Here is a 12674-nt window from a genome sequence, read left to right on the forward strand (position 1 = left end):
ATGGCATTTGCACTTCGGAATGGGTATCGTATCTCTATTTTACAAATATAACGTAAACATTTCTTGATGTCAAATGTGGTCATTTTTTATCATCAGTTCCTTGACTCTCTTATCGTGGCATTTAAAAACTGCGTAATTCCTCATATGCTTTCATTTCATGCTTCCAGATGATGTCCTTTTTATACTTATCTTCTTAGACTGTTTTGACTAAATTGGTATGTTCAGATTAGCATAGGTTCATCACAATTGTATTGGAAACTTCTGCATTTTGTGTTTACCAGGTTGTTCCAAAGTTTCATCATGATGTGACCCTTATCGTAAGAGCCCTGAGCGTGTCATGTTTTTGACTTTGATATTTGAACAATTATTTTGCTGAGGTTAACAAACCTTTTCCGTCCGCGGTGTATTGACCAATTTGATAAATTTAGTAAGATATGCGACCCCCCGTTACCTTTTCTATCGTCCAACGACAATTTTGATATGCACTATATCCTTTTATCAGTAGGTATGTACCAACTTTTTACCGATGTAAAGTGAAGTTTGCGTCTAAAAAACCATAGTTTCATGGTTTATACAGCATTTTTTTCTGGGGCCAATGGATGTTTATATTGGAATTGGATCGATTTTCCATTCGAGTAGTGTGGCGAAGTGGCAACTCAATTTTGTTTTACTGTTATTTTCTTCTCTAAATGAATTACGTAAATATTCCCGAGTCAAATGGAGTTGGCCAAGTGTGATTAGGTATACGACCTTCTTACTTTGAGGCCAAGCTATACTCATATTTTATCATCACTTTTATTTGCTTTAAAATAATTGTTACCATAAGAATGCATTATTACTGCAAGTAGTGTTTCTATTCCATTATAAGTAACAAGAAATGATGGCACATGTTTTCTCCAAATGGAATCTGACTTTCTTTTATATGTAACATATCACTGATATTCAAGCATTCAATATTCTAATAGTCAACCGCATTCGACCTATTCTGATTGTATACCTATCCAGTTTTCTTACATTGGAAGGCTCGTGTTTGGTTTAAAATTGACGTGATTTTATCAATTTATGTTGTTAATCTATAATGCACTTCCGTATTCAATAGATAGAAAATAATTATAGTGCGATTTATAAAAATTTTAGTTCTTTAATGCAAGATTAGAATTTGTCGATTTCCGCAAATCAGAGGTCAATAGTGTAGGTATAAGTGGATTATGCAGTAATATATCAATATTTATTTACAATTTAGCACACGAATCATATCATAAAATGCCTAATGACAAAAAGGTCAACCGTTATAAGAATTTCCAGATAGCACCTTACTATCGGCACAAAAAGTCCGTAAAAGTTGAGTAACTCTCATGAAGTAACCCTCATGCACAATAAAAGACACACATCAATATCCATGCTACACTACACTTAGTAGCTGGGTTAACGAGAACAGAGGATCTTCTCACGTCCAGGTCCCCATATGCCACTCGGCAACGTATCCCCTTGTGCAACCCCTACCATCATACCTGAAACTAAACCAGGGTATGCAAGAGTCAGGGCCCACTTTGTCCCGGTAGCACTCACATTGAAAACGTAACTCCCATGAGAGGGGTCTTTATGATGATCGGGCACGCATGAACCTGAATACATAACCCTCATACACAATGAAAGTGCCCTCTCGTGCGATATCCCACCCTCACAATGAACGACGCTAGACTGGAGTCTTCGCAAATTAGTAAGAGAGGCATTTAGCCCATAAGACCTCATACTGCATCTGGAGGAGCGAACGCAGTATAGATTGCCGATCGGCATAAACAAAAGACTATATTATTGTCACTAGTTTCAGTATGTTGGGATTTTTGGAACCCTTGCCATATCTTTTAATACTTACATTCCAGAGCCCTATTCGCTCTTCCGTTAGGTATGTCATTATAGTGAAAAGCAAAGGTCAACTTGTTGTCATTGTAATGGTCGGGATCTTTGACAGATTTTATGTCATAGGAACTTACACCATGCACAGTACATGGACTGCTAATTGCAACTGAAATATGGTCAAGTCTGGGTATGTGAGCTACAGTAAAACGAGTCTGCCCGAAGTTGTACGATGAGACGCGATTTGAGTCAGCCTTTAAAGCCTTGTCTGAAACCCCGCCCACTCAAAAAAAGGCCATGTAAATTAATTAATTAACAAACGTCAATTAATTTCACTTTAACCAAATTAAATTTGATATAAGTGACCATAGATTTAAACCAAACGATCTTTAAATTATTTATTTTAGATTTTTTGAAAATTTTACGAAATAAATTGTTTACAACACAAACACGACAGGCCCGTGCGTGCTGCCCCGTCCGTCTGCCGGAGAAAGTCGCAATCATGCTCGGTCGCGATCCGATTCGAGGACACCGCCAGGCGGGGAGTTTGACTGGGGCCGTACATCTGTCAAAGAATAACGCAGGTGTCCCAAGGCCAGCTCAGCGAGGACAGAAACCTCGCGTAGAGCAAAAGGGCAAATGCTGGCTTGATCCCGATGCTCAGTAAGCATAGGGACCGCGAAGGCGGGGCTTATCGATCCTTTTGGCTTTTAGGAGTTTTAAACAAGAGGTGTCAGAAAAGTTACCACAGGGATAACTGGCTTGTGGCGGCCAAGCGTTCATAGCGACGTCGCTTTTTGATTCGCTCTCGTCAATCGCTGTATTGTTAATGAAAGATACACTAAAAACTGTTGATAGTACGTAGGTTACCAATATAGTTGCGGTCTGATTTTAGACCTAATGAAATGTCTAAACAAAAGGAATTGATTTTTATGAACTACCGTCAACAACGGAGTGTATAGTCGCCCAAAAGTGCTACTCACAAAGACCAATAGAAACGTAGGAGGGTACTTACAAATGGCCAATGGGACATCTACACAACACATTAAATGTGAAATTTTCTATTGGACTTATTTTTTTTTATTAAATAGAATATAATTTGAGAGTGATCTAGAGCTAGTAAACGACCTCTAAATATTTGTGTTTAAAGGGATCTCCCCCCCCCCCTCTTCCAACCCTCGGTCAATGAAATAATGACTAATAAATATCTATCAACATTTTGTACCGAACTTTGTATAGAGAACAGATAGACTGAGCTATTTATTAGTTTTAAATTCACCAATATACAATTTATAGTTATTGAAATCACTCAAATTTCAATTTTGATATATTTCACCGGATCGCCGGTAACTAATGATCAACTTTGTGGTGCCCTCGATAACAATCTACAAAAATTCTCTGCGGTATGTTTCTAGCTCATACCTGGTAAAAATATTTAAAAAATTTTTTGTACACTATAGATGATTGCGTATCTACAGAAATTATTTTTGAATGTAGGTGCATGTGTGTCATTTTTACGGTGTCAATAAATAACTGATTGTTTAAATAGAACATCCTGAATATTTTTACTTGTTTCGATGTCATTTGTTAACCTCTCCATGGAAACCTATTCACTTTTTGGTTTTTTTTATCAACATAGATATCTTAATTTTCCTTAAAATTCCCCATAAGCAAGTCACACTTTGATGAATCTTAGCTACCTTGATCTTGAAGTTAAGAAATACATTTGATCAGGTGCCACATAGTTTTTAGGTTATTCAATATTTTTTTACAAAAGTACTTGGCCATTAATTAATTACATATTTATACACCGAAGTAGGCTGCCATAATAAAAATCGAGAATTCCATAGAGTAATAACAAGTGTCACAAATTAATTATTTTCTGCAAAGTGTGTTTCCTATTTTGTAATAAAATAAGATTAATTAAGGCGAATTTCGAAAAAGATGAACTAATTTTTTTAGATAACCTTATTTTACTACGAAAAAAGAAGGACACTTGCACCAAATATTTAATTTGTGACACTTATTACTTTTTGGCATTCTTTTGTTTTTTCTTATCACAGCCTACTCAGGTGCAGTATAAACATATAGGTAATTAATTAAAGTGAAAAATATTGAATACCCTAAAAACTACGGCTTTTAAGCACAGGACTCCTTATAACTTTCTCATTATCAAAGTGTTGCCCTTTACCTATTCGGATATTGATCAAATGTATTTCTTCACGTCAAATTCAAGGTGGCTACGATTAATCAAATGAGGCTTGCTTAAAAATTAATAAGATGGCAACGTTGACAAGCAACCAAAAAGTGTATGTAGAAGACATTAATGATATGGAAACAAGTAACATACAGGCTGTTCTATTTAAAAAAATCAGTTATTTATTGACACCGTAAAAATGGGACACCCTGTACATTTAAAAATAGTTTCTGTGGATGCTCATTGCGCAACCATTTATAGTTGACACTTGCACAAAAGTTTTTTATATTTTTTACCAGGTATGAGCTAGGAAGGACCGAATCACTGTTGTGGGACCTTGTATGAAGAGAAGATAAGTATGTGAAGCCTGATCAATACTGGGATTTACTAACCGAAGGTTTTGCTCCAATTATAGGCAACACATTATACAAGGACGCTATTAATATCTTCGAAGTATTAATAGCATTTGTTATATATCATATAATTTTGAAACGGGAATGTTAATCGGTTGAAGGAGAACTGTGGCAAAAGTCATACTTCTAGGGTTCGATGTAATCAGGATGTCCGGGCTTCTATCTTCTTATACCATTGTTCTATATTCTATAGCATAATGGTTAAAGATTCGTAATTGCTTAATCCAGTGAATCCAACCATTGGATGGTGCGCCATCTCTCCTTGGTAAGTTAAGTCACGTGTCGGGCAATTTTTGGCTGACAGATGACAGGTGTAATTTATTTGTAAACGGTCATAATTAAAGACGAAAAATTAAAATTATAACGAAAATGGCAAGCAACGAATCTTCCACAGGCAATTCTGAATCAGATTTACAAACTCTTGCCTCAATGTTTCAAGAAGGTTTAGATTTGTATAACAATTTAGGAAAAATTGATGAGCCTACAAATAGCCCTTTGGTGCAGGTAAGGGTTTTATTTCTTTAAGCTTATTTATTTAATTTTTACATTTCTTACAGTCCAATATTAAAAAAGCTATACATATATTTGAAAATGCAACTCGCCTTGTATCACTGGCTGGAATGTTTAGTTCAAACGAAAGTGTCGATGAAATAGCCACAGAAGATTTACAATACATGTTATTACCCGCTCTTTTAGGGGCATTATGTTTGAAACTCACTTCTAGAGATCGAAATGATATCACCCAAGTTTCCGAAGTGTATTACAAAGACTTTCTTCAGAGGTGCAGTGACTATGGATTACACGAGTTGAAACAAGACGAACCCGCCATGAAAAATTTAAGTTTGTGTGATTCTAAAGTGCCAGATGCAGATACGATTAAAACTTTTGTGATTACAAGGGCACAGAAAATCCAGAGATTTAAAGAACAAAAGGAATTGAAGTCTAAATTGGAAGATTTGAAAAAAAATTTGGCAAATGCGGATGAAGATTCGAAACGCGAATATTTTCTTACCATGATCAAATTGTTTATATTCGAAGCAGTCGATGAGTTAAGCTGTATAGAAGCCGAGAAGCAAATCTTAGAGATCCGTGCTAATATGGTTAAAGAGGATCAGCCGAAACCTAAAAGACCACCACCTCCTCCACTAAAGCCGGTGATTATCACTCGTGACAGTGTGCAGAAAGCGGTTTTCGGAGCAGGTTATCCTTCATTACCCGTGATGTCGGTGCAGGAATTTTACGAAAAGCGTGTCGCCGATGGAATATTTCCTGATCCTAGTGTAGCTAGCGAAAAACCTTTCTGCCTTCAAAACGCCACCCCTGACGATATTGCACTGAGAGATGAACACGAGGCAGCGGAAGCCGAAAAGAAAGTTGAGCAAGATGACGAGGATGAGCTTGCACGGCTGCGACGGAGAGACGAATTTAAGGATGAACACCGTCGGGGATGGGGTAACCGTATGAATCGTAGTTAAATGTTCTGCGACAGAGACAGATTAATAGATAAATTTAAAAGGTACCTGTACGAAGCTGTATGTATTGTGTACGTTTTCCTACATGGGGTGTAATATTTTGCATGGTCGGTGACACTCTAATAACTGTGTGTACATCTTTATAAGAAAGGGTCTGTAAATTCAAAACTGTTTACAATGTTAAGATTAGGTGTTAGTTCATTTTGAATTTTCCTGATCGTTTATTATGTAAAAGTAGCAAAAGGAAAGATCATTTAGAATGCATGTTGACTCTTGTAGTTTATTCTCTCCAACATAACCTGCAGACAATCCTTTGGAAATACTTTGAATTTTCCTGATGTAAGAAAGCCAGAGGGGGAGGGGGAATTTATCCTAAATCTTACTAAGACGTTTATTTTGTGTTAGAGGGGGAATTATAAAACATTATTTTTTTGACTGCTAAACAATATTTATATACAATTAAATAATAATTCTTATTTTACCTGGTGGCAGGAAAACTTGCTTGTGTTGGGTTTCATACTGGAGTATGAGAGGCATATCTAACAAACGCGTGTGCAAACTTAATTTGCAAAACTGAAAAATATACCATTTCATAAAGACAAGTCGATCCGTTATATTAAACATAAAAAAGATGCGCAGAAGTAGATTTCTTATTTGCGAATTGATCTTTCTGAAATCTTGACAGTAGCACTTTTTAATACATACAAAAATCCATTGATTATATTAAACATTTGAAAAACTGCGCAAGTATGCTCAGAAATAAATTTCGGTTTAAGACTCTGACTCTAATCTCACAGGTGGTGAGTTCAAATCCCACAACTTGCCAGTTTTTAGTGGTACAGACTACTGACTACCACGTTTCGGAGGGCATGTAAAGGTGGCAGTCGTACAAGGACCGCCCACAATGCCATAATCGTGCGAGAATACAGATCGGACAAATTGAAACTGGAAAAATTGGTCCGATAGGCATTCTAGCACGATTTGAAGCACTGTGCGCTGGTGAACCATCCTGTTGAGACCAACACTCTCTTTTTTGTGTACCATCCATTGTATTCGTAATAAAAACGCTACTCAAAACACTTTTTTACTTCTTTTTACGTGCCATATAAAAAAATAAAGTTGATGAGGTTCTCCGTTGTATTGAAAATCTCTCAACACTGTCTTGTAGAGCTCAAAAAGAGGCAATGAGAAAGTGTTTTGTTTAAATTTTTTTGTATCTGTTCAATAACATCAGAATAGATTTTTACATAAAAGTCAGGAAAATAACACATTACTGGTGAGGAAATATTGAAGTGCGAGGCCCTTTCCGAGTCAAGTAATGTCATTTTACTGACGAGTTTTGTATATAAAACCTTTGATTAATGTCAATCTGTCAGCGATGACAGGAGTCATTGTAGACATTAGAAATGTCACAAATTCGGCCGGGAAAGTGACGGTGCGGCCGGTAAAGTGACAGGTGCGGTCGGTAAAGTGACAAGCGGCAGGAAACGTAGTCTGCTCTGTCTCTGTCATGGAAGCTCAAATTTCCTGACAGAAAGTAGGCACAAACATGAAGGTTTCAAGACGATTTTGGGTTAAAAAAAACAAAATCGGAAAATTTCGGTTTTTTTTTGGCATATCTTCGGAAGAAATCGGAATTTTCCGTTTTTCTTTGCAGAATGATTTAATTGCGCTCAATAATATGACTTATGACAGGGCCACCGCCAGAAAAAATGTAGAGAGGGTCAAAAACTTTAAGTCAATTCACTATTCTAGAAATGAAATAAATTTTTAAAAAAACGTAAAATTTTCCATTACATCCCATACGATATTGTAAAATTTAAACATTTTGCCGAATTTGTTTTATCTGAAGTTATAAATCCAGGGCCAGAGGAGGTTGGCGGACACTCCCTGGCCCCCCCTTGCCGGCGGGCCTGACTTATGAGATCACATTTGATCCGAAAATCGCGAATACTCGTTAATGTCATTGTTTAAATACTCAATGGTAACGTGTTCTTCAATATTGACTGCAAACAATATAAAGTTCCAGAGATCAACAATACCCAATAGACTTCCAGATCTACATGAAGACAACCTACCAAATTTCAACCCGAAAGCATTGCGACCTGCGTTACACGCATTTAAACAGACTAGATGACGCCTCGAGAATATTCTAGGACTAAAATTTTATGTTCATTTTAGTGCCGTTTAACTGTGAACGTGCATGTATGCAACCGTGGATCACATCACGCTAAATCAAAGATTCTCTGCTTTAGCCACCTGCTGTAGGGCATTGGACCAACTCAAGGTGGATCTTGGACCTACTTATTGATTTATTTATAGCAAAGATGACACTTATCTTTATTTATCAGTTTTTATATTTTTCGTTTGGAATTTTGGTTTTCAAAGCTTTACGTGATTTTTTCAACTAATTTTCACAGCATGGGTAAAATAAATCGTTCAACGAAACCCATAAAGATGTGGATCGATGGAACTGCCTTTAGTATACCTAAGTTTGAAACAAGAACAGCCTTTAATCGTAATTTGCCAACCAATTCAGGTATATTATACATTAATTATACTGCCTTCCAAACATTAAGAATAGCTTGCTTAAATGTTTCTGTTCTGCATAGATTCTGTTGTAACAGATTTGAACCTACAGCAAGAGCATAACTTCATTTTAACAGAGATGGATAACCGTTTCACTACAAGTTTTTGCTTACCACCGTAAGTAAATGTTACAATGAGCATGGTATTAACGAAAGAGAGTTTATAGTGTTTATTATGTTGGTTTAAACAATTTCCCTTACTTAAGCCGAAGGAAAATAGAGGTAGATACACGCACCGTTATTCGCACACCACAAAGGGATGACGGCAGTATGACTATAAGCGGAGACTGTGCTGATGATGTGGTGAATGCTCGACGGACAGTACAAAGCATTGTTGCCGAAATACGTAATAAACAACCTGCTGCTCAATTTATATCGATTCCTGTAAATAGTGAAGAAGTACAAAGAAACTTTCAGCAATTTAAAGTAGAGATTATGATGATTAACTGAATATTTACACGCAGTGTTTAGGATGCAATACTGAGTGCTGGTCCTATAGAAGGTGTGGAGGACAGTGTTTTCCAATCGCCACTCAAATTACATTTAACAATTTGTGTGTTTGTTTTATTAAGTCCGTCAGAGAAAGAGGAGGCTGTCAAGGCCTTAAATGATTGCAAAACTGAAGTTTTAGAGTGAGATATTTATTTTATTCATTTATCTTTAATGGCTTGTCTCTTTATAGCACTTTCTTAAGCAGTGAAACTCCCTTAAAAGTACACGTGGCTGGAATTGATTGCATGAATGACAATCACTCGAAAGTGAACGTGTTATATGCAAATGCAAAGATTGTGCAAGATAACAATGAAGAAGTCCTGCAAAAGCTGGCTAATGCTATTTCTGATTACTTCTACAATCGTGGTAAATATGTGTAGAAATAAAACTCGCTTTAAGGGCCTGTTTTTCATGTTACTGTTAAATGTATCTGACTAATTTCTAATAGTCTAATAGGGTCCTATTACGACCTCTAAAAATGAGCCTGGAGTTTGTCTGTGGGGGAACAATAGGCGTCTAAATAGATTAGTGCCAGTGACATGTGTTTGGAGCCAGTGCCCCTGCGACAATTGCGCGAATAGCAAAAAAGCGAGACTGTTATTATCATAATTATTTAAAACAGCTAATAATTTCGCCTATTTGTAGGGCTACTGATCCAATATACTGACAATGTTAGATTACACGTAACACTTATGAATACCAAGTACAGAAGTAAATCTGCACAAAACACACCAAAAAGGTCGAGATGGCCCACAAAACGGATACCATTTAATGCTACCAGCATTATTGAGAAATATAAAGATTTTTATTTTGGAGAAAAAGTTTTGGATTCCATTCACCTTTCGTGCATGTCATCTAAGGGAGAAGATGGATTTTACGCCCCACTGTCTGTAATTAGATTTTAAGATGTGTATTTTGTGAAGTTATATGTGGGTAGTTTGATAGTTTTTGTTATTATATTTTTATATGGGCAATAAACTATAACCAAAGAGTAATTATTATATATTCTTTGCTATAACATGCTTGTTTTAGTGGCAGTTTTATTTACATCAGTTACATAAAGAATGACGTGCACATATGAGAAACAATTTTAATAGGTACTTATATTTCATATGGGTTCCAACCCCTGGTTTAAGGTTCCGTATTCAGAACCTTGGATAACTTATGGGCTGGAGAAGGTCCGGCTAATTAACAATTATGTATTTCATGTACTTTATGTAAGACATCAGAATATTTTTCAGAAATGGGAAAGGAGTGGAGTTACTTTTAAATCTATTTGAGTTGCCCATTTTAAATTAAATTTACTAGAAATATTCTATGCTCGTAGCCAGCAAAGATCAAATGTTTTATTTACAACATACTTAAATATTACAAAGACAAAACTGATCACTAGAATTGCTACAAGCAACTATTAAATAAAAAACAATATAATCGAATACATAACAAAATCCGTCATTTTAATTTACATAGTATATTGAACTATTAATCTTCACAAACTGTAATAAAACATTGTTCAATTCCCTAATTAGACATCTTTTGTTGGTTTTGTTGATGGAATTTTTCCATTCTCATCTCTAGCTCGGGCCTAAAATGTCTTATAAGTCCTTGAACTGGCCACGCAGCTCCATCGCCCAAGGCGCATATAGTGTGTCCTTCTATTTGTTTACTAAGTTCCCATAACATGTCAATTTCATCTGGTCTTGCATTCCCATCAACAAATCTGTACATCATTTTATTCATCCAACTAATTCCTAAAAACTTCATTTAAGTTTCTGCAACACAAATCTGGCCTTTACCTTCACGGCACGGTGTGCATTGCCCACATGATTCGTGCTTATAAAACATAATCAACCTAGCAATCGCCTTTACAATATCTGTCTGTTTGTTCATGACAATGATAGCTGCCGTTCCCAAACTTGTTTGACATGCAACGAGCCCATCGAAATCCATTATGGCATCGTCGCAAACACTACAATGCAATTATTTTGACGAGTGCCAAATGAAATTATCTTCACCTTTTGGGGATAAGCGGTGTTGAGGAACCACCAGGAATTATCGCTAGCAAATTGTCCCATCCGCCAGTAACACCACCGGCATGTTTTTCGATTAGTTCTCGAAGAGGTATACTCATTTCCTCCTCGACCGTACAGGGATTCACTATATGACCCGAGATGTTGAATAGTTTCGTACCCGAATTACGGGTACGCCCAAATGACGCAAACCATGCTCCTCCCCTTCTTAATATTGTCTATAAAGCATACTTTGGAGTTAACAACAGGTGGCGATACCAAACTTACAGGTGCCACAGCTACTGTTTCAACATTGGTTACAGTCGTGGGACAGCCGAATACTCCCACATCTGCGGGAAATGGTGGTTTCAGACGAGGTTTGCCTTGCTTACCTTCGAGTGATTCGATAAGGGCTGTTTCCTCCCCACAAATGTAAGCACCGGCACCTCGGTGCATAAAAACATCAAAATCGTATCCAGAACCACAAGCATTTTTTCCAAGCAGGCCAGCTTGATATGCCTAAAATCATAATTTTGTTGAGTATACATTATAAGATTGTGGTATCAGAAGTTGATAGTGACACCTTCACACCTACATTTCGATACCACAGGAAAACAATGCTGAGAAATCAACAACTTACTTCCGCAATTGCTACTTGCATATTAGAGGCTTCGTTGTAAAACTCTCCTCTGATATATATGTAAGCAGCCTTAGCACCCATAGCACTGCCCGCCAATAAACAACCTTCCACTAGTTTATGCGGATCGTGCCTCATAATATCGCGATCTTTACATGTTCCCGGTTCACCTTCGTCCGCATTAATCACTAAATATTTAGGACGTCCATCACCCGGCTTCACCATAAATGACCACTTCATACCGGACGGAAAACCGGCGCCTCCTCTCCCTCGCAGACCGGACACCTTAATTTCATCTGAAACACGGCAAAACTAATTGGCAAGTTATTACAACATGCTAACGTACTTATAATCCAGTCGGCTCCTTTACATATCATTTCCTTTGTTTTGTACCAATCTCCACGTTTGAGTGCACCTTTCAATCTCCAGTCGTGAGTGCCGTACAAATTTGTGAAGATGCGATCTTGGTCGGCAAGCGGGCCGAACTTTGTTTTGGTTTGGGCAGGCGGAGTGCCTGGGGGTGGTGTTGAGTAATGCTGCACATGACTGCAAGAAATAGGACCCAATGCACCTGGAAAAGAGGAAAATAAATAAGAATTATATAATCATAACCAACATTATTTCGGGGAGCTAGTTTTCTGTTTGCATACACAAATATTTAACAATTTTTATTCAATACAAGTAGGCTAAGTGCTTACCGATTTGATTTTTTGTTAAATAACTAAACCGTATTAAAACATTTGCCATTTTCGGTTGACATTCGTGTGTCGAACTGTCAATTGCACTGTTGAGCAGGGATTTTTTGTTTGCATATTTTGCACTAACCAGCGTTTACTGCTAATGCAGGTTTTACACACTCAAAAAAATAGATCTTGTGCGCGGGTGTGTTTTTTCACACCCAAAGTGGTGCTGCCACTTACATCAAATTGTGGTACTATATGAATTTTGAATTATAATAATTAATTTAAAGAAATATAACTATCGCATCTTATACAAAATTCTTGTCAGA

The 12674-nt window shown here is 36.9% G+C and overlaps 3 protein-coding genes across 5 annotated transcripts; 2 read left to right on the top strand and 1 right to left on the bottom strand.

The window, feature by feature from the left end:
- The first annotated feature begins 4798 nt into the window (after window positions 1-4798).
- Window positions 4799-6209, top strand: LOC116172032 (immunoglobulin-binding protein 1-like). The gene is made up of 2 exons (XM_031489125.1): window positions 4799-4971; window positions 5025-6209. The coding sequence occupies exons 1-2, from the start codon at window positions 4837-4839 to the stop codon at window positions 5940-5942; spliced, it is 1053 nt and encodes a 350-aa protein (XP_031344985.1). The 5' UTR covers window positions 4799-4836; the 3' UTR covers window positions 5943-6209.
- A 2014-nt stretch (window positions 6210-8223) lies between these two features.
- On the top strand, window positions 8224-10020 carry LOC116171032 (activating signal cointegrator 1 complex subunit 1-like). 3 transcript variants are annotated; one of them, XM_031487673.1, is made up of 6 exons: window positions 8224-8478; window positions 8567-8645; window positions 8695-8953; window positions 8999-9159; window positions 9210-9385; window positions 9665-10020. In XM_031487673.1, exons 1-6 carry the CDS (start codon window positions 8361-8363, stop codon window positions 9922-9924), a joined length of 1053 nt encoding a protein of 350 aa, XP_031343533.1. In that variant the 5' UTR covers window positions 8224-8360; the 3' UTR covers window positions 9925-10020. The 3 variants fall into 3 exon arrangements, with proteins under 3 accessions (XP_031343533.1, XP_031343532.1, XP_031343534.1); XM_031487672.1 differs by having other exon boundaries at window positions 8225-8478; window positions 8552-8645; XM_031487674.1 differs by having other exon boundaries at window positions 8226-8478; window positions 8524-8645.
- A 323-nt stretch (window positions 10021-10343) lies between these two features.
- On the bottom strand, window positions 10344-12462 carry LOC116171031 (NADH dehydrogenase [ubiquinone] flavoprotein 1, mitochondrial-like). The gene is made up of 7 exons (XM_031487671.1): window positions 12364-12462; window positions 12012-12236; window positions 11669-11961; window positions 11317-11547; window positions 11035-11267; window positions 10816-10988; window positions 10344-10770 (listed from the first exon to the last, which is right to left on the bottom strand). Exons 1-7 carry the CDS (start codon window positions 12410-12412, stop codon window positions 10541-10543), a joined length of 1434 nt encoding a protein of 477 aa, XP_031343531.1. The 5' UTR covers window positions 12413-12462; the 3' UTR covers window positions 10344-10540.
- Between the last annotated feature and the right edge of the window lie 212 nt (window positions 12463-12674).

This window comes from Photinus pyralis, unplaced genomic scaffold, assembly GCF_008802855.1.
Source record: "Photinus pyralis isolate 1611_PpyrPB1 unplaced genomic scaffold, Ppyr1.3 Ppyr1.4_LG5, whole genome shotgun sequence".
In the NCBI taxonomy this organism is placed as follows: Eukaryota; Metazoa; Arthropoda; class Insecta; order Coleoptera; family Lampyridae; genus Photinus; species Photinus pyralis.

Excerpts from the sequence above, each read along its gene's own strand:
- LOC116172032 (XM_031489125.1), top strand. The coding sequence starts at position 4,837 with ATGGCAAGCAACGAATCTTCCACAGGCAATTCTGAATCAGATTTACAA. Across the intron at positions 4,972-5,024 it reads CAAATAGCCCTTTGGTGCAG|TCCAATATTAAAAAAGCTAT; the intron begins GTAAGGGTTTTA and ends CATTTCTTACAG.
- LOC116171032 (XM_031487672.1), top strand. The coding sequence starts at position 8,361 with ATGGGTAAAATAAATCGTTCAACGAAACCCATAAAGATGTGGATCGAT. Across the intron at positions 8,479-8,551 it reads TAATTTGCCAACCAATTCAG|ATTCTGTTGTAACAGATTTG; the intron begins GTATATTATACA and ends TGTTCTGCATAG. Across the intron at positions 8,646-8,694 it reads ACAAGTTTTTGCTTACCACC|TGTTTATTATGTTGGTTTAA; the intron begins GTAAGTAAATGT and ends GAGAGTTTATAG.
- LOC116171031 (XM_031487671.1), bottom strand. The coding sequence starts at position 12,412 with ATGGCAAATGTTTTAATACGGTTTAGTTATTTAACAAAAAATCAAATC. Across the intron at positions 11,268-11,316 it reads AAACAGTAGCTGTGGCACCT|ACAATATTAAGAAGGGGAGG; the intron begins GTAAGTTTGGTA and ends TATGCTTTATAG. Across the intron at positions 10,989-11,034 it reads ACACCGCTTATCCCCAAAAG|TGTTTGCGACGATGCCATAA; the intron begins GTGAAGATAATT and ends ATTGCATTGTAG.